General features: G+C 35.9%; 2 protein-coding genes and 2 non-coding genes across 5 annotated transcripts; 2 read left to right on the top strand and 2 right to left on the bottom strand.

Annotated features, from left to right (window-relative positions):
• Positions 1-1,198: 1,198 nt before the first annotated feature.
• On the bottom strand, positions 1,199-7,161 carry LOC136856596 (GPN-loop GTPase 1). Its single transcript, XM_067134510.1, is given in 4 exon segments — positions 1,199-1,393; positions 4,027-4,211; positions 6,172-6,587; positions 6,590-7,161. Coding segments are annotated over 4 exon segments (1,209 nt in total). The 5' UTR covers positions 7,029-7,161; the 3' UTR covers positions 1,199-1,224.
• A 524-nt stretch (positions 7,162-7,685) lies between these two features.
• LOC136856592 (uncharacterized) lies at positions 7,686-16,840 on the top strand. 2 transcript variants are annotated; one of them, XM_067134499.1, is made up of 10 exons: positions 7,692-7,836; positions 8,332-8,404; positions 9,531-10,021; positions 10,398-10,555; positions 10,777-10,896; positions 12,078-12,236; positions 12,924-13,136; positions 14,116-14,303; positions 15,470-15,761; positions 16,238-16,840. In XM_067134499.1, the coding sequence occupies exons 3-10, from the start codon at positions 9,601-9,603 to the stop codon at positions 16,412-16,414; spliced, it is 1,728 nt and encodes a 575-aa protein (XP_066990600.1). In that variant the 5' UTR covers positions 7,692-7,836; positions 8,332-8,404; positions 9,531-9,600; the 3' UTR covers positions 16,415-16,840. The 2 variants fall into 2 exon arrangements, with proteins under 2 accessions (XP_066990599.1, XP_066990600.1); XM_067134498.1 differs by lacking the exon at positions 8,332-8,404 and having other exon boundaries at positions 7,686-7,836.
• A 4,330-nt stretch (positions 16,841-21,170) lies between these two features.
• TRNAP-UGG (transfer RNA proline (anticodon UGG)) lies at positions 21,171-21,242 on the top strand. Its single transcript has one exon. It is a non-coding gene; the product is annotated as a tRNA-Pro (tRNA).
• A 1,740-nt stretch (positions 21,243-22,982) lies between these two features.
• TRNAH-GUG (transfer RNA histidin (anticodon GUG)) lies at positions 22,983-23,054 on the bottom strand. Its single transcript has one exon. It is a non-coding gene; the product is annotated as a tRNA-His (tRNA).
• Between the last annotated feature and the right edge of the window lie 586 nt (positions 23,055-23,640).

The following is a 23,640-nucleotide window of genomic DNA, read 5'->3' as shown; positions in this document are numbered from 1 at the left end:
ATACCTACTTCTATATTGCCTTCCTAACAATAATCTTACTTTTGCTTCAAGGGTTGGTAAAGTTTGACATAAATATATATATAAGCATATCCCATTTTTCCTCTTTATTCATGCTCCTTTTCCAGATAGAGCAGCAATTTTTAAAAATTTAGCTATAGAATACATCTACATTTGTGACCAATTATTTTTATCATAACATTCTTGACTAGCAATCCTCTCTTCCTAAAACTTAGTTCTATTTTGACATTCACAAGGAAAACTGCACCCACCTCTTTTGATTTGTTAGTTAACTTGCACTTACGGTCATCATCTCTATGACTACAGCACCAGGTGGGCGATTTGAAATTAATCTGCTTGCTACAATTTCCTTCGCCTTCTAAAAAGCCAAGGTCGCCCAAGTCCTGAGCGACAGCTTCTGAGCATTTCCGCATCACTCAACTACTTTGTCATTTTACATAAACTTACATTACCTACATTCTGAATCTTATTTCATAAATGGAATAAGTAATATTACATAAGATTAGCAAGCTAAATGGATATTTTTCAAATTTGTACCTCACATCCCAAAGACAGTATAGACGAAACATCATCCCAGGCTCAAAGTTGCAAAATCATTAATAAAAAATATTTTAATAAAGAAGTTTTTACAATGCGTGATGTTTTCACTGGTTGCCAAAGATCAGATCAAATATAACATGTTTAAATACCACAATAATTTACATCTTAATGGGGAAAAGAGAATATGTAAGTAAAGAGCAGAACATGTCCCAAGTAATACAGTAACAATACCACAACAAGAGATGTGTGAGAAATGTATGAGAATTCATACTACAAAAAGTGGTAAAAAAAATGGGTAAATATTGCATGAATATCCACAATCATAAGTACTCAATATTTAACTGTACACTTATTCAACCTGGAGCTTCACATCTGAATCGAACGCGCAGTAGATAAGGCCGTTTCTGAAAGTGTTCCTACCAAATCAAACAATACGTTTAACTTCTACTGTATAAATTGATGACATTATCACACCAGTAAAATGAACCTCAAAGAAAACGCCAGCAGACGAGTATTACAAAAACATGTCAAAAATATAAAACAAAATTTTATGCGACACTGTGGCAGCCTTAACATCAGTAAGCTCTATAAAAGTCAGTACGGTGCATATCATAATGCTTCCAATGCTTTAAATTTTGACTGGAAAAAAAAAAAAAAAAAAAAAGTTCACTGTGTTCCACTGTCTTTAGCTTTTTGTTCCTGTTTGATCTTGTGTTCCTGGAGAAACTGCTGAAAGGATGCCAATTCATTCTTCTCTTCGGTGTCATCCTCATCTAACTCTTCCTCTTCATGATCTTCATCGCCTCCAGGTGTGAGATATATATCTGTTTGTTCTCTGGAATGAAAATGGCACAGCTACAATGTTAACGTCATGTGCATGAACCTAACATAGAATCTACCATATTTAAAATCTCTATTGCAAGATGTCAAGTATGTCAAACAATTTTTAAGTGAATCAAATAATACTGTGCATGTTCTAGATTTCGAGCCATTTGTGATTTACTCTTCATAAGTTCAGCCTTAATTCCTAAATTTTAAACCAAAGCATAACTTGACAGCAGTGATTAGGCTCTGAGGGAATTTGGCATAAAATTTAAAAATGGTTTCATAAAGCCAAACTGCTGTTCTCATATTAAATACAGACTTTATAACATCTTGACTTTACATTCCAAACACTGCATCCCTCTCAAATTGAAATGTTCTTAATTTATGGTGGTTTTCTGCAAACATCTAGCAGGGAGGAAGAAATTGCATCTCTGGTACAGTTCAGCAACACAAAATATTCAGTATTATAAAACAGATATTCAGAAAAAACAGGTGCTCCCATGAAGACACAGTCTTGAAGATAGGATGCCCAGCAAAGACCTTGAAACTTCTCAAAGCTGCCTACTACACAAATGACAGAACGTAACTGCATGATTAGTAACTAAATAATTTACCAAAAACAGCTGGGTCCCGAGATTGGTCGCTACAAGTGCAGTATTACATTCTTGCAAGAAGTCATGTAGTTTTGAAATTACTTGTCTGTCATCTTAGATCCTCAAGATTTAACGTTAATGTAATATTTAATATTACCATATATAAGCTTTTCCTAGCTTTAAACTCTTTTTAATCCTACCACCAATTAGCATGGACTGGGATGACTTCAGGTAGGGATCCCCATTTGACACAGTCTGTAAAATCTGTTTTTTTATTTATTTATTTATTTCAGTTTTACAGCCAAGACAACAGGTCCCCTTTGACTAGCATTGTTAAATTATACCTATAAATTAGAAACAGCTGTTTTGTTGATGCTATAATCAGCAATCTTTTATTTTGTTGATACTACAGAGTGCAAATGAACCTTTGGCTTAAGTCAGCTGATGTTTGTATGCATCAGCGATTGTTAACGCAAGAGCACCCTCCCACAGACAAGGACATGTTTGACCGCAACCAGTGGTGCCAGTCACAATCAGTGCCACAGTTTCCCTATACAATAACAAACCACTCAAGGGTGGATTTAGCTGACTGTACATTCATGGCAATACATCAGACGTAACTGCTTACCATGTTATGGACGGGATAAAACTGTCTCTTGATTTAAAACCAAGAGCTGAGTTGTAATTACTAATGACACAGCAGGTTCACACTTCCATATGAAACCACTTACTACGGCCAAATTCAAACTTCTGAATGTTTTGACATTCTGCAGCAAACTGACAGCCCTGCTGTACCTGCTGCGGCTGATAAAACTGGTTGTTACATGGATACAGCAGCGAACTTTAGCAAAATACTCTCTGAATACCTGAACTTAGTTTTTAATGATGTCCAGCCACAAGTTAGCAACCTTTGTTATTAAAAGGCATAGTTGTCTCAGCCACACTGAAGAATAAATGGCATGCAATGACAGAAAATGAATCCAGAAAAACTGAATAACCTTAGCATTCAAGAGAAGTCTCATATATTCAAGTGAAAATGGTATAGTGCCTTCTAAGGTCCACTGGTCTTTAGCATCAATCAATGAAGTCCAATCACAACCAATGAGCATTTACATAAAGATATAGTACTCTCAAAGGTCCACAGGTCTCTGGGCATGAGAAATGTACTACTTTCAAATATGGCTGGGATCACTGATCCGTAGGTAGGAGACAAGTACTACCTTCAAGTCCAATGCTACATAGATAAAATGGTTGAAGAAAGCCTTACGGATTTCACAGGTCAAGTCTGAGATAACACAGACTTTGTGGTCCGTAAGCATGAGAGATGAGAGACATATCCACAGGTACATGGGCTCTAAGTCACCCCCCAAAAGGCCAAAAGGTCCACAAGATCAGGCTAGGTATCAATTACTGGTTTTACATTGCCTCAACAATGGAAAGAGACCGGGGGAAGCTACCTGAGGTTTGGGTAGAAAGGTCTGAAGAAAAAATATTAACACCTGATCCTTAATTCTTTGAGATTTTGAGGAAGTCACATAAATGTCATCCAACTTTTATCCCTAGGGATTCTGATGACATCAATTGACATCATCTGTCGAAAATAAAAATAACAATGAATCATGAACATTTTACCTCTGGGTAGCATTGGGATGATATCTGGAGGGTGTTGGAAATGGTTTAACTTCACCCTTCCTAAAAGTTGGGGTAGTTCTCATAGAATTTAGTGATACGTACTGTAACTATCACTAAACCAGTTTTAAAGAAAGAATAAAAATGCTGCCTATTTTCCTTTATAATTCTATAATGTATTTTGGAATCCAAGACTTGGTTTGACATGATGAGACATTCTTAAAATAATTGTAATGCAATAGCTTACAATTTTTAATGACACAAAAACCCATTAAACTCTACGCTTGAATTTAAGCTATCAGTAAACACATTTATTCCCAAAGTTCAAAAAGTAAAGGGGATACAGTACACAGTTTTTGGAAACGGTAATAACACAGGGAGGGTAAAAGTCCATAAATGCTGCGACTACTAAACGACCTACCTAATTTTCCGTCGAACATAGCACAAGCCTTCCTTCTCTACATCCTTCTTTATGTGCTTAATGTTGCTTGCTTGCCGTTTTGCTTCCGCCTCTTTTCTCTGACCTTTCAGCATCTCGTACTCGGCTCTGTAGTCTTCGTATTCCACCGTTGCTTCATCGATGAGCTTCATGAAATCTTCCATGCCCTGATGAAGAGATGAAATGATAAGTACTAAACCGTGTCAGATATGGAGAGACCAAAAAAAGAAAATAAAATAAGAGTCATACTAAATCAGAATACTGTTGCCTTAAATTTATATAAAATTAGCACTTCCTCTTATTCTTTCCTCAAAAACATCATCATCACCCAAATTTTTCTGTCAAATTTTCCTATGTTTGGTCTAGGTCTATATCTACGTCATTTCTCCATCATTTTCTGGGCATTCCTGCTTCCATATCTACTATATTTTCCTGACTAAATGCTACTCATCCTTCCTCTTCAAATATTCAAAGATCTCAATCAATTTTCCAGCCTCTGGTTACCACATATCTCTACAGCTTCCCAAGTTGTCGACTAATCGTTCATACAGTACTTGATTACAATTAAAGGATATACAGTATCTGTAAGAGGTGCAACTAAGAGAATGGTAGCCAGTTCCTGAGTGGCTACTTTTTCTATCTTGATGATTACTAAGAGCCCTCCATGTTAAAAGTTTTGTTGTCATGGGCCGGAGTTCACTGATGAAAGTTAAATAAATAATCTTAATGTTTCATTCCACAATTTTAGGTTTTTGGTTCTTGTAGTAAACTTAAGTCAATCCTTGGGCCATAGGAGAGCTGTTAACAGTGGTCTTAAAACTAAATACTTAAAAGTCATATATAATCTTAGTTTCATTTGTAATTTTTGTTGGGTAAACTTTCAAATGTGGAGCACCCAATAATAGTCAATAAGAGGCATTAGCATCAGGTTGTATATGTCAAAGCTGAAAGCTGGAGTTGATACAAAAACAAAAGCATTGATGGGCTATTCAAGTCATCTCCCCAAACATTTCTTTTTTGTACTTAAGGGCGTGAAGTATGAGATCACATAGTTCATACACTGCATGTCATATCTAACCTATACGAGGAACATTTAAACAGACATTTTGATATGTCTCTCTCTCAGCTGTGGTATGGGTAAGCTACGTGTTTTTGAAAAAAATAGAAAATCGTCGAAAATCGTCAAAAATTGAAAACCTTACTTTTAATGCTCTGGGTCATTGAAAACGATGTAAAATTAAAGTTTTACATAAAAATCTTCAAATTATGATTATTCTGCCGTTTTAAAACATCGGAATGTTTAACCCCAGAACATGCGTCGTAAGCCAGGAAATAATTTCTGATGAATATATTTAAAAGTTCCGTAAGCGGAACCGTCGTAAACCAGGGACTGCCTGTAGTGGTTTGTAGCCTAAGTAAAGTGAAAAATATGAAGTACTGTAAAACATCAGAATATGTTCAAAAAATTAAAATATTTTTAAGTATGTTAAAAAAAATTAAAGTATTTTTAAGTATTTGCTCTGCACGGACTGTACAGAACAGTTCCGCAAATACAAGAGACATTAGGGAGCCATATATTCAAGATGGGAATGGCTAAGGAAATCTATTATAAAAGGAACCATACTAACCTTACATACCCTAACTAACCTAACCTCATAGGTCATGTTACTCAGCCAGGGGCTCTGGCCCCCGGATCCCCCAGTAAAGGAAACTCCACTTTTAGCAAAAGTTCCCTATAACACTGTGCATGCGAGATAAAATATAATCAGTTCTGAGGTTAATTACAGTCAGGCAAAAAAAAATAATGGTAAATTCTTGATAAGCAAACAAAATACTATAGAAAAAGTCAATTTCCAGGGTAATACCTGACATGGAGTTGACACTTAGTTCCACCAATTGAAAATCTGCATTCTTAGCCTGCATACTTTTACCCAAGATCATACTTGCTCATAACAATTTGCCTATTGGTACCGTAGGCCTTGAATTTTAAAAAATGTACGACCTATCAGTGCCGTAGGTCTTGAATTTTAAAAAATGTACGACCTATCGGTACCCTAGGGCTTAAATTTTAAAATTGCACAATCTGATGATATCCTCTGATACCAAAATAATACATGTACAACTTACCTCCCCAGTGTACGCCGATACACCACAGGCTTTGATGTGTTTGTAGAACTCTTCCAACGCTAGAGACAGAGAACGTGTTAAATTTGACGCGTAATTAGATTCCGAGGCCATGGCGTCTTGAAATTCTTCAAAATCCTGAAGCCAGTCCATTGCAAATTTACAGCTTATGATATCAATCTTATTCATTGCTATCACAAATGGAAGTTTGTACTTGTACAGAATGGAACATGCGTAAAGCATGTTTGACATGAAAGTCTGTGGGTTGGCGGAGCGCACCACGTCCAGGACGTAGACAATTACTGTGGGGTACGCAGAGGCTAATGCACCTGCGATTATTGGCCCCGACGCCGACCAGTTGAAGACCTCGATCTGTCCTGGGGTGTCAAAAATCACGTAATCTAATTCCTGTTCCTTTTTTCAATCAGTTTCAAAACGTCGTTGAACATCGTCGAGAATAGGTTCAATGACGTCACAATGCCGCCGTTCGGACCGAGTCCGTACTGCTTCATGACCTCTTTGTAATTAACCGTATCCCGAATGTCAATATACGACATGTATGGGACGTGATCGACCGCCGGATCTAAATTGACCACATTGTGTGGCTTTCGCACATTGAAAAACGAATCGAGTCGCTTCACGAAAGTCGTTTTCCCGGACCCCGCCATTCCTAGGACGATTATGCACACGGGCTCTTTCTTTTTCGACGCCCTCGGTTCGGGGGTTTCTTTGGGCCTGCTTGGACCACCACCACCTGTGCTTGAGGAAGCTTCTCCCGCCCCTTCGCTGCTTATTTTCTCACTTCTTTCCTCGCTCGTCACTTCCATTTTCACGTCTTCTTTTCCGGATGTTTCGTCCATGTCTGCTGAACGGTGGAAAAATAGTGTATTTGAGAACACACGCGTGTATTAACAAGTATACACCGCGATGTATATTGGTAGTGCGTTCACAAGAGCGTAGTAGAAGGAAACAGTGAGGCAAGCCATGCTTGTTATGAGGAGTCGTTCTTTGCATTCAAAATTTCTCTCTCTCTCTCTCTCTCTCTCTCTCTCTCTCTATATATATATATATATATATATATATATATATATATATATATATATATATATATATATATATATATATATATATATATATATATATCAGTATCCATATATTTCTTTTTGACAGCTATGGACTTACGGCGATGTTTATTTTTACTATATTTATTATCTTCTTTGAATCACTTATCGCTGAATTCTTCCCTGTACAGTTTAGTTCAATATATATTCAATATTATTATCGTATTTTGTTCTTTAATTGCTCTGTAGTTTGTACTGCTAACCAGAACATACATATATATAAAATACAAATAAGGTTCTACACAAAGTTTTTTTTTATGCACGTATACCCACCACAATATATATATATATATATATATATATATATATATATATATATATATATATATATATATATATATATATATATATATACACACACAGGGCTTCGAATCTGGTAAGATATAGAAATGTAAAATATTTGTACGTAGAGAACAGTTCCAAAACAACTTTAGCTTCCTGGGATGTAACGTGAAATACTACTGAACAATTTTACATTGATGAATTTTGTGGAAATATTAAACATTTGGGAAATGGTGGAGGTTTGCGGCGCCCGTATATGGTTAAGGTATATCACCAGTGTTTTGTCAATTGCAAGGTTAGGCCTCCTACGTCATTCTTATCAGTGCTGGCCTGGGTCTGGGCTACCGGTGGACCTGGATGATTTGACTATTGACCAGTGGTGTCCCTATGGTCAGGTGCTTGGCCCCTCACCCTTTGTAGATAAATTTTAACCCTTACAGTATTCGATACATTTGCATATAGTAAGAAAAGAAAATTAATTGAAAATTGAGCTCTATAATTTCAAATACAGGTTTACTAATTACTCATACTATTATTTTCCTTCATTCACAAGTATATATATACATTTGAGAGTGGTATATTTTACTCATTACAGAATTGGAACATTAGTTATACCGTTGTGTGTAATTTTCTTGGGCCCCACCTAGGGGGGCCCCTACTGATGGAATGCCAGCTACACCACTGCTATAGTCTAATTCATAGACTATTATATACTGATAGTAAGACTATTTTGCTGTGTGTTAATTATGTTTCTTTATAGGCTAGTTGATCTAAAATGACCAGCTCAGGAAAGAAGTGTGTTAATACTTCTAATTTGGATATCAGCTATTAAGGTTAGGTTATTATTGTCTTTGAGCTTTTGCCTGTATTATTATTATTATTATTATTATTATTATTATTATTATTATTATTATTATTATTATTCTTCTGAAGATGACCCCTATTCATATGGAACAAGCCCAGTGGGGCCAGTGACTTGAAATTCAAGCTTCCAAAGAGTACCGTATTATTATTATTATTATTATTATTATTATTATTATTATTATTATTATTATTATTATTATTATTAAGCAGAAGATAACCCCTATTCATATGGAACAAGCCCACCACAGGGGCCACTGACTTGAAATTCAAGCTTCCAAAGAATATTACGGTGTTCATTAGGAAGAAGTAACAGAAGGTAAAGGGAAATACAGAAAGAAGTTTTCAGTTATTGGAAAAATAGATAAATTGACAAATTAGTAAATAATTAAATTATTATTATTCAGAAGACGAACCCTATTCATATGGAACAAAATACGAAGTAGCCTGTTTTCTGAGAACCATGGCCTATAAATTTATCTTTTTCGTAACGAGCTTGATGCAATGTCTTTGCTCCTAGGGATTTAGGTAACTGATACTCTGATTCTGTACAGATGGTGAGAAGAATGAAATCTTTTTTTGCCTACCCTATTTGATATAGCCTAGCCTAATGTCAACCCAAAAACCATGATTGTAAGTGAGAAAATAAGTGAGAAATGGCTTTTTGATTAGGAAATAGGCATTTTTTCTACTTTAACACCAGTCCTTGGTATTGTACTTTTTCTTTGTCCTGAGTCTTTCTTTTGCTCAGTACATAAAGCTTACTAAAATGTATCACAGAATTACAAATTAACACGATACTTATATACTGTGTTTGTTTGTGTCTTTATGTCCATGCAAATGGGGCAGGTACTGAGGTAAAAATTTACCCCAAAATGGGTAAAAGCTCAATCACCAACAGCTTGAAGAAACAAACTCAGTTAAAGCAATGGAAGACACATGGTTTATGGTAGTGTACAGTTTGAGGATTCCAACAGTATATTATCTATTTTGGGTGTAGCATAATCTGTATGTGTATTTTCATATTGTGTTCTTTTCCCTGTTATTTAATTTCGAATTCTTGTGAAGTGCAACGTATATTTTCTTTCTTTGTTTCAGGTTTATTGCGAAAAGCATGTCAGTGCACTTTGGTATTATGGCATCCTGAGGCAAAACCAGACTTTCAGAGATGCCTTTAAAGGCCTCAGACAACAATGGAATGGATTCTACTGCAGGCGGAGGCACCTGTGTGTTAATTCTAAGTGAAAAGCCTCATTCAGTGAATCACTACAAAAATTCACCAAACCCCCTATCTGGATTAGGCCACATTCCTAAAGTGATTGTGAGTACGGAAACCAACAGACCAGCAAGAAGAGTCGAAGAAAAACTGATTACTGACGTGAACCCGTCGTCTGTTTCTAAGGGGGTGGATGTGTATGTTCCCTTGTTGACCAGTGCCCCTAAAGACTATAACGAATGCCCTCCGAGAGGAATTTTTCAAGGGTATGTTCATACTATGAAAGCCATGAAGAAGCTAAAAGAACAGTACGAAGCCCAGACGTCTTCCAGATTTATCCTGTATGCCAGAAGTAATGCCTTTGGAGATGGAGGTAAGGTTTTGGATATTAGATGAGTCTGACTATAAGAACTAATCGTAGATTTACATACCTTTTTTTGCCATTGGTAGTCAAGAGGAGAAATCAGTATTAATAAATCTTAGTTCAAAGCTAACAGGGTACTTAGCTGGAGGCACATGTGCCAGTTGGTAAAGAGTATATCCAAGGAATGAGTAAGCTACACAGGTGTTTTGCAGTACAGAAATAGGTCCAAAGGCCCATCTGAGTGAGACAGGGATGTGTGAAATCTCCCGTGTTAAAGCTATCTATGTACATATTTCTGCATTTTATGCATACATAAAAAAAAAGGTTTGGGTACCTGAAACAAACCAAAAAAAAATTATTTAATTTTTTTCTTTATATCTTTCAGACTGGATGGAAGGCAAACATCGAGTGGCGTGGGAAATTGCACCAAATAGTAGGCCAGGAATTTCACTGCCATTTCAAGGTATTCCATTCTTTATAGTTGGACATGCAATCTATGACTGCCAGCATGGAAGAAGAAGAAAGCCATCCAGAAAGTGTAAGGTAATGGGAGAAATCGGTTGCGTTTTATTTGATTTGAGTTCATTTTACTTCAGACCTGATCATTTGACTTCAAACCTCATTTTACTGTGTTCATGTGATGTGGTAGAATTTTTTTTTTTTAAAGCAGAGTTCGGTTAGTATTTTTTCCTAAATTAATTTAGGGTCTCTGTGCTTTATATTTCTAGTGCAGATATTTTGTAATTCAACTTTGTGTATTTCAGAAAGAGGTGGTATCTCCTGGGTCCCCTAAAAAGAGGAAAGTCCAGCAGCAGAACTCGATTAAAATTGGTTGTCCAGCGCAACTCCTTATGAGGGAAGTTATAATGTTCCCTGAATTCAAGGTAAAGTATTGAAAGTTAAGGTTTCAGTGACTTGCATCTCATTTGAGAGTTATCTGAAGGACCTTCTATAAGATAACTTAAGAATTGCCAATGAAATTAGTTATTGCTTATTTTTAATCTTATTTTTCTGTCTGTAAATGTGTCTGTAGTGGTTACGAAACTTTTATGATAATTATATCACGATACTGTAATTGAGACTGTAATAGAAAAACAAAAAAGCATATAACTGAATCACTGTTTTAACCAGTACAGTAGATGAATATGGTATGTAGAAATTTAATACATCTTCATTATAAATGTTCTGTGGTATGTCTTCGCTTTGTGGAGACAGACGTAAAATGAGTTCCCTCCACTATCTTCTGTCCTTTGTACCCCTATCTGAAGTCCCATCCAGTCAAGGCCTTCACAATTTTGTTCCCCTTTTCCATAATTTTGTTGGTCTTCTCATAGGTCATTGTTATGCTACTTCCATATCTACTGCTTTTCTGTCCAAGGGTTCCTCATCCGCTCTCTTTTACCCTGCATTATACTAACTAGAGGTTCATAGAAAGTAAAGCTAAGTGTGTAGTGTGCAAGGGATGATTACAGTGTAAAAATAATAAAGCCACCATAAACTCAGGTTTCAGATCTGTTGTCATGAGATTGGAAATTTCTGTAAAATTCTTTCTTCCTTCTTAAAAATGGAAAGCTGGACTACAGTACTGACTTTGTTACTTTTTTTTTTTAACTCTTTATATTGGTATTTATCAAGATAAATACCAGTGTACAGGTGTGTGTATAGTAGGTCAAAGGAAGTACCTGAGCTATGTGTTGTTCAGAGATGAAGAAATAGATTGAGATATCAAAGACTGAACTGTACTGGGCACCTGCTGAATAGTGTAATCAGTCAGAAGAAAATGGAGAAATGAAGATTTGCATTCTATAGAATTCTGGGAGAAAGTATACGAGACAAAAAGAGTTATAAGAACTGATCAGACGTTTAGCCTCATAAAGGGAAAACGTGACAGAATCTTTGATGGTGCTAATGATGCATGTAGGTCTGAAACAGGCTTCAGGATTCAATGCTTCATGTAATTTGTGTCTTGCCATTTTTGAAAGTTTGTTTCACTACAGGACCTGCATTCTGTTAGAAGTGACATAATTTTTCAGAATTATCAACCTAATTGTTTATTATTTTTCAGCTTGGAGCAGACACTCTCAAGCGCAGACAATTGATGTCACAGAAACTGAGGAAAGGCATCCAGTTGCATAACGAAGGAAAAGACATGCTTCAGACAGAAAGGAGAATATATGTTTATTTCCCTCACTCAGATGAACACCATCACCGTCTAAATAAAGGTGTACGTTCTGTATTTTTTTGTTTTAGATTAGGTAAAATAAAATCCTGAGACACATTTTAACATGTTTAAAGTGTGTATAGGTTTTAATTTGAGTTCCAGTGTTTGCTTTTTAATATAAAAATCTAAGAGGGTATGACGAGCACAAGTGGTTTAGTGCTCCGTAAAACTTCAAGGTCTGATCCATTACCCAGTCCAATTATCCAGGTCTACATGCCATCATGATTTACTAGACTGCTTTGGCTTAATTCCATGTGTTGAACTTGTTCAATACAAGTCATGTTTTAATAGCTGTAATATTTCTTACTCCTCTCTGGTACACCAATCACTTCTTAAAAAGCTATACTGTATTTACACTAGTCTTTAATTGGGTGTGAATAATTCAAAATTGTACCAAGGATATACCATTACATCCTGTTTCATTTATTTATGATTTTCCTCTGCTAATTGAATTCCTTATAAAAAGTGTACATTTGGATTTGCATGTGGGAAGTGCATCTGTAAAAGGAAATATAATGTTTGCTACATAGTGAATGTGGGTATACATGTATTTCAGCATTTAAGTATTTGATATTTTAACATTTAGGCACACCGCGTGTAAGTTATCTTGACCTTAGTAGTGCAATCAGATTTCAAGAGCAGGTTTCATGGTATGTTCATCCTCAGACCTCCTTCTTTTTCATGTTTCAGAGTACCAATGGTTCAGTGAGGTCTTTTGAACCAGTCGACCCTAGGATACTGAAAAAGATTCACTCTCTAGTGAGCCAAGGTTTAACTGGAACCAAGAAAATAAGAGAGCATGTCAGTGAATATATTAGAGAAATCCTCCCAGATGGTTCACTACCTTTGGACAGGCGTCGCTATAATCCGAGCGACCAAGACATAAAAAATGCAATGAAGAAGGTAAGCCTAACTTTTTAGCATGAAATTCAACAAGTTATGTGGGATATTGGCAATATGATTCTCTCCTTGTTGGTTTAAACTGTACTAAAATTTTCTTCATGTGAATATTCTTGTGTGTTTTACTTACATTGTTTTAATTTTTTTGTAATTTTTTTATTGGTTTTGTAGACTTCATCTATAGCATTTCCATTTTTCTCTGGGCTTGGGGCCAGCCCTGTTTGAGCTAAATGAATTAGCTCAGTGGTCTGGTTAAACTGCTTAATAATAATAATAATAATAATAATAATAATAATAATAATAATAATAATAATAATAATTGAAGGAGTAGACCCTCTTTTAAACAGGTCCTGTATTATGCGAATTTATCTTATATAGTGTCTTTTCTATCCTCCTTATGATTTGCTTTTCAGGCTCAGCGATGTTAGTCAGTAACTGGCCGATATTCATGTTGAAAAGGACTGCGGTACCTAGAATAGAACCTGAACCCAGACGAACGGTTTCTGATTGGATATTTTAATAAAAGACTTCCAGTATTCCGCACACTGTCCTTTTCAACATGAATATCGGCCAGTTACTGACTAACATCGCTGAGCCTGAAAAAGCGAATCATAAGGAGGATAGAAAAGACACTATATAAGATAAATTCGCATAATACAGTCATCCTTTTTAATAACAATAATAATAATAATAATAATAATCTGGGCTTCATAAATGTCATGTTCATCATTTTTATTCCTCAACTTTAACAGAATCCAATTACTGCTTCCCACTCATTGTTTCTCCTTCCTAAAGTTTTAAATACCCATCATTCATGGTTTCTTTTGTCAAAGCTGTATTCTTACATCACATCCTAAAACTAACTCTGTCAGTTCCATTGTGATCGTTTATTTGCACGTGAATGTCAGTTTTTATCAGAGTGTTTTATCTTTGATTGATTTTTGCTGACATTGTGTAGTATTTTGTATTTTGCATCTTTCAGGCTCAAGCAGAACTAAGAAAAGCCAAACGAAAAGCAACTGAGCAACAGTGCATCATGTTGATGCATGGCATCCGTGAACATTTAACAGCCATTAAAAGTGAAAAGTATCTGGTTCAATTGAGGGATCACCTAAGTCACCTCAATGCACTGGTCAAAAATGAGGAGTCTTTGGAGTCTCTCCTACTCTGGTTAGTACCATTATCATTGAGCGTTTTACTTCATTCTTAAACTACAACATTTCTCTAATATATCTTATAAAAGGATATACAAAGATTTCATTGATTTATCACACTGGCCTTCATAATTTGTCAAACGTCTTGACAGTTTTGTTAACTATTTCAGCTAACATTTTGCAAGTATTGTGTTGCATAAAAGCCAAAAGGGTTGTGGTGTTCTCTCAAGAGAAAAAAAGCCACAGTGAAGTACAAGTGATATCTGTGAATCAGTCACATTTATCTGACCCAGATGAATGTTTCCTCTAAGATTCAGGAATTAAGAAAGACATCTCAAAAATCTGTACTAGGATTGGTCTTTGGACTATGTTCAACTTGATGGCCTAGCACAATATTTGCTGGGTTAATATCTTTTCACGAAAGCGAGACCTTGCATAGTGAACTGAGGTGGTGGTACGTTAGAGAACCCAATTAAAATCCTGTCATACGGCAAACATTCAGAAAGGTAATAATCTAAATGAATGGAGAAGTTAATATTCAGTACTGTATTTATCTGTGTTGCTCTTGTTTAGTGAAAATAAGTAGATTAAGTTGGATTCTGTTTCATATAAAGCTCTAAACACGAAAAATTTCAGTGCTATTGTACCATTTATCAAAATCTTATATTTTCCAAACTTTTTACTGCAAGTTTCGAAGTAGTACAGCTGTTTCTGTTTATGCAGTGTAATTATTTGGGCTTTGAGTACTTTATGCCAGTTGGGAATGGAATGGAATATCAAATCTAGGTGAAAGGCCAAGTGCTGGGACCCATCAGGTTATTCAATGCTGAAAGGAAAATTGAGAGTAAAAAGATTTTAAAGGTGTAACAGGAGGAAAACCTTGCAGTTGCACTAAGAAACAACTGTGAAAGGTGTTGCAGCTAGGGGCCGAAGGGACGCTGCAAAGAACTTCAAGTAGTGCTTACTGTGCACTGAATGAGGTGCACTGACAGCACTACCCCCCTGCGGGATTTATGCGAGTTAGCTCATTATATGATGTGTAGCTTTTAGATAAGTATTAAAAATTAGTATCACTGTATATGAATGTCCTAGTTTTGTACCTAATAAATACTAAAATGACTCTTTATTCCGGCACATAAAAAGGAAACATTATCGTATTGAGTGTTCCTTTTCTGTTTCCAGTTATCAAGGAAGTGATGATACTGAGCAACAGATCCAAACGGCTTGCAAGAAGATGAAAGGAGACAACTTCAAGGAAGAGGTTCCCGTAACGGCTACAGAGGTTGTCGAAGCCCCGGAACAGACTCTGTTCACAACAGAATACAACAGTACTGAAACTGTGCATCCTCAACATCATGGAAAGTCAATAGACGTAAAGGCAGAACACATCGAGCCAATGCTAGAGATACCAGGAGTCGCTGGGCCGCCAGCTTATACCTACAGCAATACTTACGAAAGTGGAGAACCGAATCAGGTGAGAAATAGCCTTTCATATCCTGTTTGTAAAGACATTTTTTTGTAAACAACTACCAGTTTGATGTTCAAAAACTGTTTATAAAGACATAATTTTTTGTAAACAACTACCAGTTTGATGTTCGAAATCCACCAAAGTTTCTAGCCATCACAAAATCCTCATCACTCAGTCACTTTGTGGATGGGGTAATTCTCCTATCAGCTATTGTCATTGTACTTTTGACATCAGTTTAAGTAAGGGGCCAACTGTCTGAATAAAACATTTTCATAACAAAAAAGTACATAAAAGTTAGTTGTGGAAGGAGGACATTTTTTAATGGGGTCACATTTTGGCAAATTTATAGAAAATCCTTAAACTAACCTATGAAAAAGTAGTTGAAGCATATCATAATTTGAGATAAATTTTAAATTATCTGAAATGTAATATGAATGAGCCAAGGATTATTGAACCGTGCCTAATGACTTTTTCTCTTGCAGATTATATACCAGGAAGAAGTTCCACAGACCCACGATGGTCAGGTGGAAGGTGTGACTCAGATTTATTATTACCAGAAAATCCCTTCGCAAGCAGAGATATACACAATTTCTAATCAACCTGACTGCAGTCAAGTACCATATAACATCACAGAGTTTATCAAAGATCCACTGGAATGATTTATCTTTGTAAGAGAAATGATTTAAACATTATTAACAAGTTTCAAAAGTGGGCTGGGATTTCTGTAAAACAGATATGATTGGTAATTATATATTTTAATGGTTTTACTCTGGTATGAGTCTTTACAAGGTAAATTCTCATGAATGTTATTCAAATATTTGTGTTTAAATATCTGGGCATTATTATTTGTAATAGTCAGTCTGGATGAATGAGAGTGAAGTGAAGAGGAATTCAAATACTAATGTGGATGTATAGCTCTAGTTTTGCACAGAATTATGTAATATAGATTTTCATTGAAATTTTTTACTCCTCAAGAGTGAAGAATGTATAAAAGTAATCTGTTGATGTGTCATATTGATACTATATTTTCATTGAAAGATAGCATCTTTTATAGAATATTTTATTGCATAAAGTGTCTGACTTTTTCATGGGTATGATAATCCTTAAAAATTTTACATGGTTTCAGAATGTTATCAGACTTCCAGAATTTCTTTAGAATTTCACCACTGCAGTCAAGATAGTGGCAGTTATTTGATAACTATTTTGCATGCGTGATTTTTCTTTTTGTTTAGGTGGTTTGAAACATTTCTGCAAGTCTGTTGGGATCTGACAACAATTAGCTGTACAGCAACTGTAAACCTTTTTTTCAGCCATCAGCAAGAAAAATGTATAATTTTGTTACAAAAAGTTAATTTTTTCATACAAACCCATTATTTATTAGTCCTTTTGTACACCACAAAATCATCTCAAATGCTTCGTTCGTTCTTAGAGTAAAGAAATGCCAGTCCACCCAGTATAACTGCGATTGTGTTGGCAGATCCCACGGTCTTAGGTACAGCAATGGTCATTACTTATAATTAGGTCAAATCTCAGTTTAGAGGGGGAAGAGCCAAGCTGCTAAATGACCCAGATTGACTAATCGAGACATGTAGTATCTATCTCACTTCATGGAACTGATCTTATGCATCACAGTCTTTCCAAGATATACAGGGGATTGTATTCAGAGACAGAACCCTAATATGCAAGAGTAACTCTTAAGCTGCAGGCTTGGAAGATCTGTATCTGTGTCCCTGGGATGACTTCCAAAGTGATAATTGCCTACATAGTCTCTGTCTAATAGAATACCACACCGGATAAGAAAGAATGGTTCAGCTGATGAAGATTGTGCATTTACAGAACTGGAAACCTCTTCTGAAGCAGAAACTATCTGACCTACTGATACCACAAGATTCAGTTGGTATGAGTCGAATCATCTATGCCTTGTGTCCCTGAGATAGAAGCACGCAAACTTTGCTTGGCAGCTCCTCATGCATGCCATGAAAGCTGTGTCAGCATCATGATAAAATGCAGAGGGAAAATGCCAGCATCATGATAAAATTCAAAAGGAAAGTGGTCAGGTCTTCTAGACAAGCACCCTAACTTAGTGTTGTTTGTCATCTGCCATTCTGGATTTTAAACATCATCTGTACTTTTTTATCAGCATTAAATAGAGGAGTTACTCATCAGTTCTGAGTTTCAGAGAAGAAACTGCCTGTTTCCTGTAAAAGGGAATTATGCTGACATCCTAGATTTTTTATATAAATGTCTAACTAGATTACTGAACTGACATTCTTTGTGATCTCAAGCCCAGCAGTAATGGGGACTGGTATTTATGAAAGACAATGGCAGGAGAAAAAGTAGATTTTTTTAGAGTAATTGTGCATTCCACAAGCCCAGTGAGATCGTAATTTTTTTTACTTTTTTCATGATATGCCTCATGAACAGAGAGAAGTAATTTTTTTTTAATTTCTTGATATGCCTCAAGAACAGAAAGAAGCCCTGAATACCTTCCCTGAACCTCGGTCCTAACCTCGGTTCTCTGGAGATACTGACGGATTGCTCTGATATGGTACAAAGAGTTATAAAAGCAAAGAGCACAACAGCCTGGTCCTGGCTCTCTTTGTAACAAGGTTGGTGCAAGAAGAGACATGAATACATCTAATCCTTGGTAGGCATTACTTCAATTTAAGAGGGTATTTCACTAACTATTTCAAGGTTGTGAACTCAGAAAAGACTTCCATGTAGAAAAGCAAAAGAAGCCTGAACTAAAAGCTAATAAAGTAGCTCATAAATTATGATAAATGAAATATCCAAGTTGGGAGTTTTAGAGCGTGCTAATGAACTTCCCTCCTAGAAGCACTGAAATTAAATTGGGCATCACTGGGCGGTGCATATGCCCTGTGAACCTTGATATGACCCACATTACCAAGGCCGTTAAGGTAAGATAATATGAGAGAGAGAAAATAGCAATTAATCAGTAGTGGTGGGAGGACAAGAGTAATTTGCTACGTTGATAGAAGAATGGCAAATTGTGTTATGTCAAGAAATCTGAGAATTTCACCAATAAGTAACAAGAAGGAAGTACAGTAGGTGAGCTAACCATATGGCCAGAATAAGACTGTGTTCAAACAAAGAGGTTTTTCTGTAGGAAGTTGCAAGGGATTTGGCCTTCATACTCCATATTCTGCCTCCTTACACATAACTGCCTTGTAGCTCATTTTACCTAAGGATGCAGCCGTAAAATGTAGACTGTGAATTATCCCATCCTAGAGAGATTTATAGAAATTATCCATGTGGGTCTGTTTTCGGTTTTGTGACCTGCATATTCTCTCGCTTTGATCCTTATTCATGACTAAGGTTCTGTTCTTGCTAAAATTTACAAATCCTATCAGCTGTAGAGACAGTGGTGAGATACGGGGCACAAGTCCAGGGTAGAAGTAAGGAGATGTTTTCAGGAAACATACTGTAATTTGCAAGCAGTGGTTACACAAGCGTAATGGACAAGCAGAATCTTAATTTTTAAAAAATTCTCTTTGATAGAAGTTTCCTCCAGTGTTACCAGATGGTGATAAGTTCCTTGAAGTATGTCACTTTCCAGAGGATGAAAACCCCCAGATAATGTCAAGCAACAGGCTGTCCTAACTTGGAGTCATCCATGAAGGTCATCAGGAAGAACTTCTTTGGCTGCAGAAGTTTTATTTTTTTGCCTCCCAGAAAAGGATAGGATGGGATGATGTCAAATTGTTCCGCTTCAAAACTACGCTAACAGCCACCTCCATTATAGAAACAAAACACAGTACACCTTGCTCCTCATCAGTAAAACTTTGAATTGTATCAGTGACAGTAGTTATTCGTCAGGGAAGACAAAAAGCACAGATGAAATCTAATGTAAATGCTGATGGACTGAAATTGTTTGGTGGGATGAGACCAGTCTTCACAATATAGCCCCTCTGCAAGTCTGTAAGAGGAAGTATTTTGACGAGTCTCTTTCCAGGGTTTCTGAGTTCACCAAGATCAGCCAAATATCCTTGTAGGTAAGCTATAATTACACTGCATAAGGCATGAAATTTGTACCTATAGTACACATAGTTTGAATAGTAAATACATCTTGACGGCCAGAGTTACGTGGGTATATTTCAGAGATTAAGACACAGCAATGCACTGCATGGAAAACCAGTTAATTTTGAAGAAAGCTTTAGTTTTGAAACTGGGCATGAGGACTAGCAAATCAAGAATGACTCTCCTTTTAATATTCCTTAGGATTTAGAGATTGTACTGGAATGTAAGTGGCCAGCACTATAGTTATGGTTGCTACAGAAGACCTTGAGAATTTTGAAAGTAACTTAATATATCTTTAGAGAAAAGATGAGTGACAGGGCTCATCTGCAACAAAGATCTGCAGTACAGTTTGATGCCAACATGGGTACTTGTCCCATTTACTCCAGAACTGACAGTCTTCTCCACTGAAGGTGATATTTGCAAAGATACATTGGTTCTGTTTCACAACACTGTTTTACTGCTTGTAAGTACCATTGCCCCAGTAGATACCACACTGACTAATGTTTTAATTATAGTGCTTATAGTTTCTTTTTCTCATTGTACGGATTTTCTTGAATGTGAGTTTCATAACTCCATGTTTAAAAGAAAATTGAGACATGCTTTGAATTTACCATTGAGCAAGAAGCGTACAGTATGTCAGTTTCATCATTTCATTCATCGTAAGTGGACATTCTCATTAAAACCAATTATTTGGTTTCCGTATGACTGGGAAACTATTTCACTATTTTAAAGTAAAAAAAAAAAAAAATGAGACTGTATTACCACAGAACTCAACCTAAAAAGAATGTCAGCATTTGCGAGAAGCGTATAACCCAATAACTCGGGAATCATATTGTCCGAAGGATGAGAGCAAGGTACCTATTGAAATAAGCTTATGGAAGATACCTCAGCAAGTTTACAAATGGCAAGGGAATAGTAATTACCATTTCTGTGAAGACGGATACCACTACGCATAGCAAATAAGATGCAGGAACAAAATTATTGTCAAGTAATACCGAACACTGGTTCCGTCAATTCATCTCAACCCCCAACGACTAATTAAGTTAACATAAACGGCCATGAAAATATATTTGAGAGTATTTATATAAACACTTGGTTTTAACTGAGTTCACCTGGGTGTTAGATGAAGCAGAAAAATAAAACGACAGAATGTTCCGTATTGTATCACTTGAAACTATAGGAATATCCTACAAAGCATAGCTTTAAAATTCCTGCAATATCCCTCACTTCACTAAGTATAACTTAAGCGCTATTCTTAATAGCACCAAGTAAAACTCCAGCAATTTTGATCAGGGGATGAATAACAGTTATAAATGAATATACTGTATCCCACTCAAAAACTTGATCACTCGACCTACAACGTTCGTTTTCCTTTACGGCCTGTTGGTCTAGGGGTATGATTCCTGCTTTGGGTGCAGGAGGTCCCGGGTTCAAATCCCGGACAGGCCCGTTGTTTTGCGCGACAAGATACATTTCATTTATTGTCTGCATATTGATTTTGAAATAAAATCACTTGGCGTTTGCACAGAAATGAGAAATATGAAAGAGAAGTGTCGTCTGTAATCGTCCATGTTTGCAAAATGTTATCAATAAATGTTTACGCTAAAAATCAGTTTTTCATAATTATTCTCGTATATACTATAGTTCAGATTAGTGTCAATCTGCAAGAAGTAATTTACAAATCTTTAAATTATCGTCTGTTCGTAATATCTGGCAAAACATGCCATTAAGTAGTCGACAGTCACCATCAGTCTGAAATGTCTCGAAACAAAAATTATTGTGTGTGTGATAACAGTTCATCTTTAAGCTCTCCAAAATATTATTACCGGGTTGGAATACCGTTAGAAAGATATTGGAAGTAGTCCAACCGTTGTTACAAGCTTTGAGCATCTTTAAAAAACAAAAGTACTCTGTGACTTATTTGTTGAAAGTCGAACATCAGAAAGTACTCTGTGACTAGCTGACTGAAAGTCGAATATAAGGTTTACCTATTCGATTTCCTGTAAAACTGTAATTTACTGCAATAATGAACGGTTTCGCTACCGCACATAGCACCTTGAACATATTGCATGATACGTCAGCATTCACTTCACAGAACGGGTGAAAGGAATTCATAGTACCTTTTATCGAAATGAAGTGAAAGAGATCAACTTTTTAAACCTATTTATTTATCTATTTATTTATTTATGTTTTGTCGATGGTCTGGGTAGGCTGGAAGAGCGAAACAGATTATAAAATTACTCTAAAAACCATATATAGTGGAAGACTATGTGCCTTTTACGTAATACTGATAATATTTTCTTTCAGGAGACAGGTCAACATGCAAATATCATACGGTTAAAGAATGATTAAAAGCAAAAATAAAACAAAAAATATATATCAGAATCAGGAGAAAAGTTAACCTCACACTGCGAAGAGAGAAATGAAATAATGGGAAGAAAATGACAGCAAAATGGAAAAAATGAAGAGTTTGTAAACGCACCCCAGTTAACATCAGTTAGACCAAGTGGCTTATTTTCTCACTTCCTGGAACATTCTTGTCATCTGTGCAATGTGGATATGCTGTAGTTATAGAGCCATGTTGCAGCTGTATTGATATGTTGTATTCATACTTTCTGGAATATTCTATTCATCTGTGCATGTTGTAGTTGTATTGATATGTTGTAGTTATACTTTCTAGCTATTTTGGACATGTTGTAGTTATTATATGTTTATTATATTATGTTGTATTCAAACTTCCTAAAACATTCTTTTCATATGTGAAGTGTGGACATGTTGTGGTTACATAGCTATGTTGTAGTTATATGTTGTATTCATACTTCCTAGAATATTCTTTTCATATGTGAAGTGTGGGCATGTTGTATTTATATTATGTTGTATTCGTACTCCCTAGAACATTCTTTTCATATGTGAAGTGGACATATTGTAGTTACATAGCTAGGTTGTAGTTATATTTATATGTTGTATTCATTCCGCATAGTCTCCACATATTTTTTTATCGGCCTAAAGGACCAGCGTATATTTTTTTCCTTATCGGCCTATGGGACCCAAGCTCTCATGACAAAACATACGTTTCAGACAACGGAATGAGGAGAAACAAACTAACGTTTCAGACAACGGAATGAGGAGAAATAAACTAACGTTTCAGACAACGGAAGGAGGGGGAACAACACTAAAAACGAACAACCTTGCCGTGACCAGGATTCGAACCTGGGTTATTGCGGCCACAACGCAATGTACTAACCACTATACGATCACGGCCGTTGACGATCACGGCCGAATTTTAAATTTGACTTTATAAAACGCATTATGGAGGTAATTCAGCATTTTATCTCTTGACAAAGAACTTGACTAGAGTGGAAAGAGCAAATAGGCCGAAGAAAATCCAATTTTAGAGAATTTTAAACTCGAATAACGGGAAACCGTTACTTTATAAAACGCCTCGTGGGTATAATTCAGCATTTTATCTCTTGACAAAGAACTTGACTATTACTGAATGGAAAGACAACAGGTCTTGTATATTTCATCTCGTATCAATTCAACATTCTCACATGTTGAAGGGATGCTTCGTTGAATTGATGTTCTGAACTGATTGCAAAACTTATCTTTTCTTCGTGTGTATACAATGATAAGGAATACATTATGGCTGTGTGAGTTCTTATATTTTCTATAGTACATGAATGAGGCCTTGAAAGCTTTCTATGCACACACACGCACACACACACACACACAGACACACACACACACAGACACACACACACACACAGACACATATATATATATATATATATATATATATATATATATATATATATATATATATATATATATATATATATATATATAT

The sequence above is a fragment of the Macrobrachium rosenbergii genome, chromosome 36 (genome assembly GCF_040412425.1).
Source record: "Macrobrachium rosenbergii isolate ZJJX-2024 chromosome 36, ASM4041242v1, whole genome shotgun sequence".
Taxonomy (NCBI): Eukaryota; Metazoa; Arthropoda; class Malacostraca; order Decapoda; family Palaemonidae; genus Macrobrachium; species Macrobrachium rosenbergii.
Note: the sequence above shows the minus strand (reverse complement) of the source record. Positions and strands in the feature narration are given on the sequence as shown.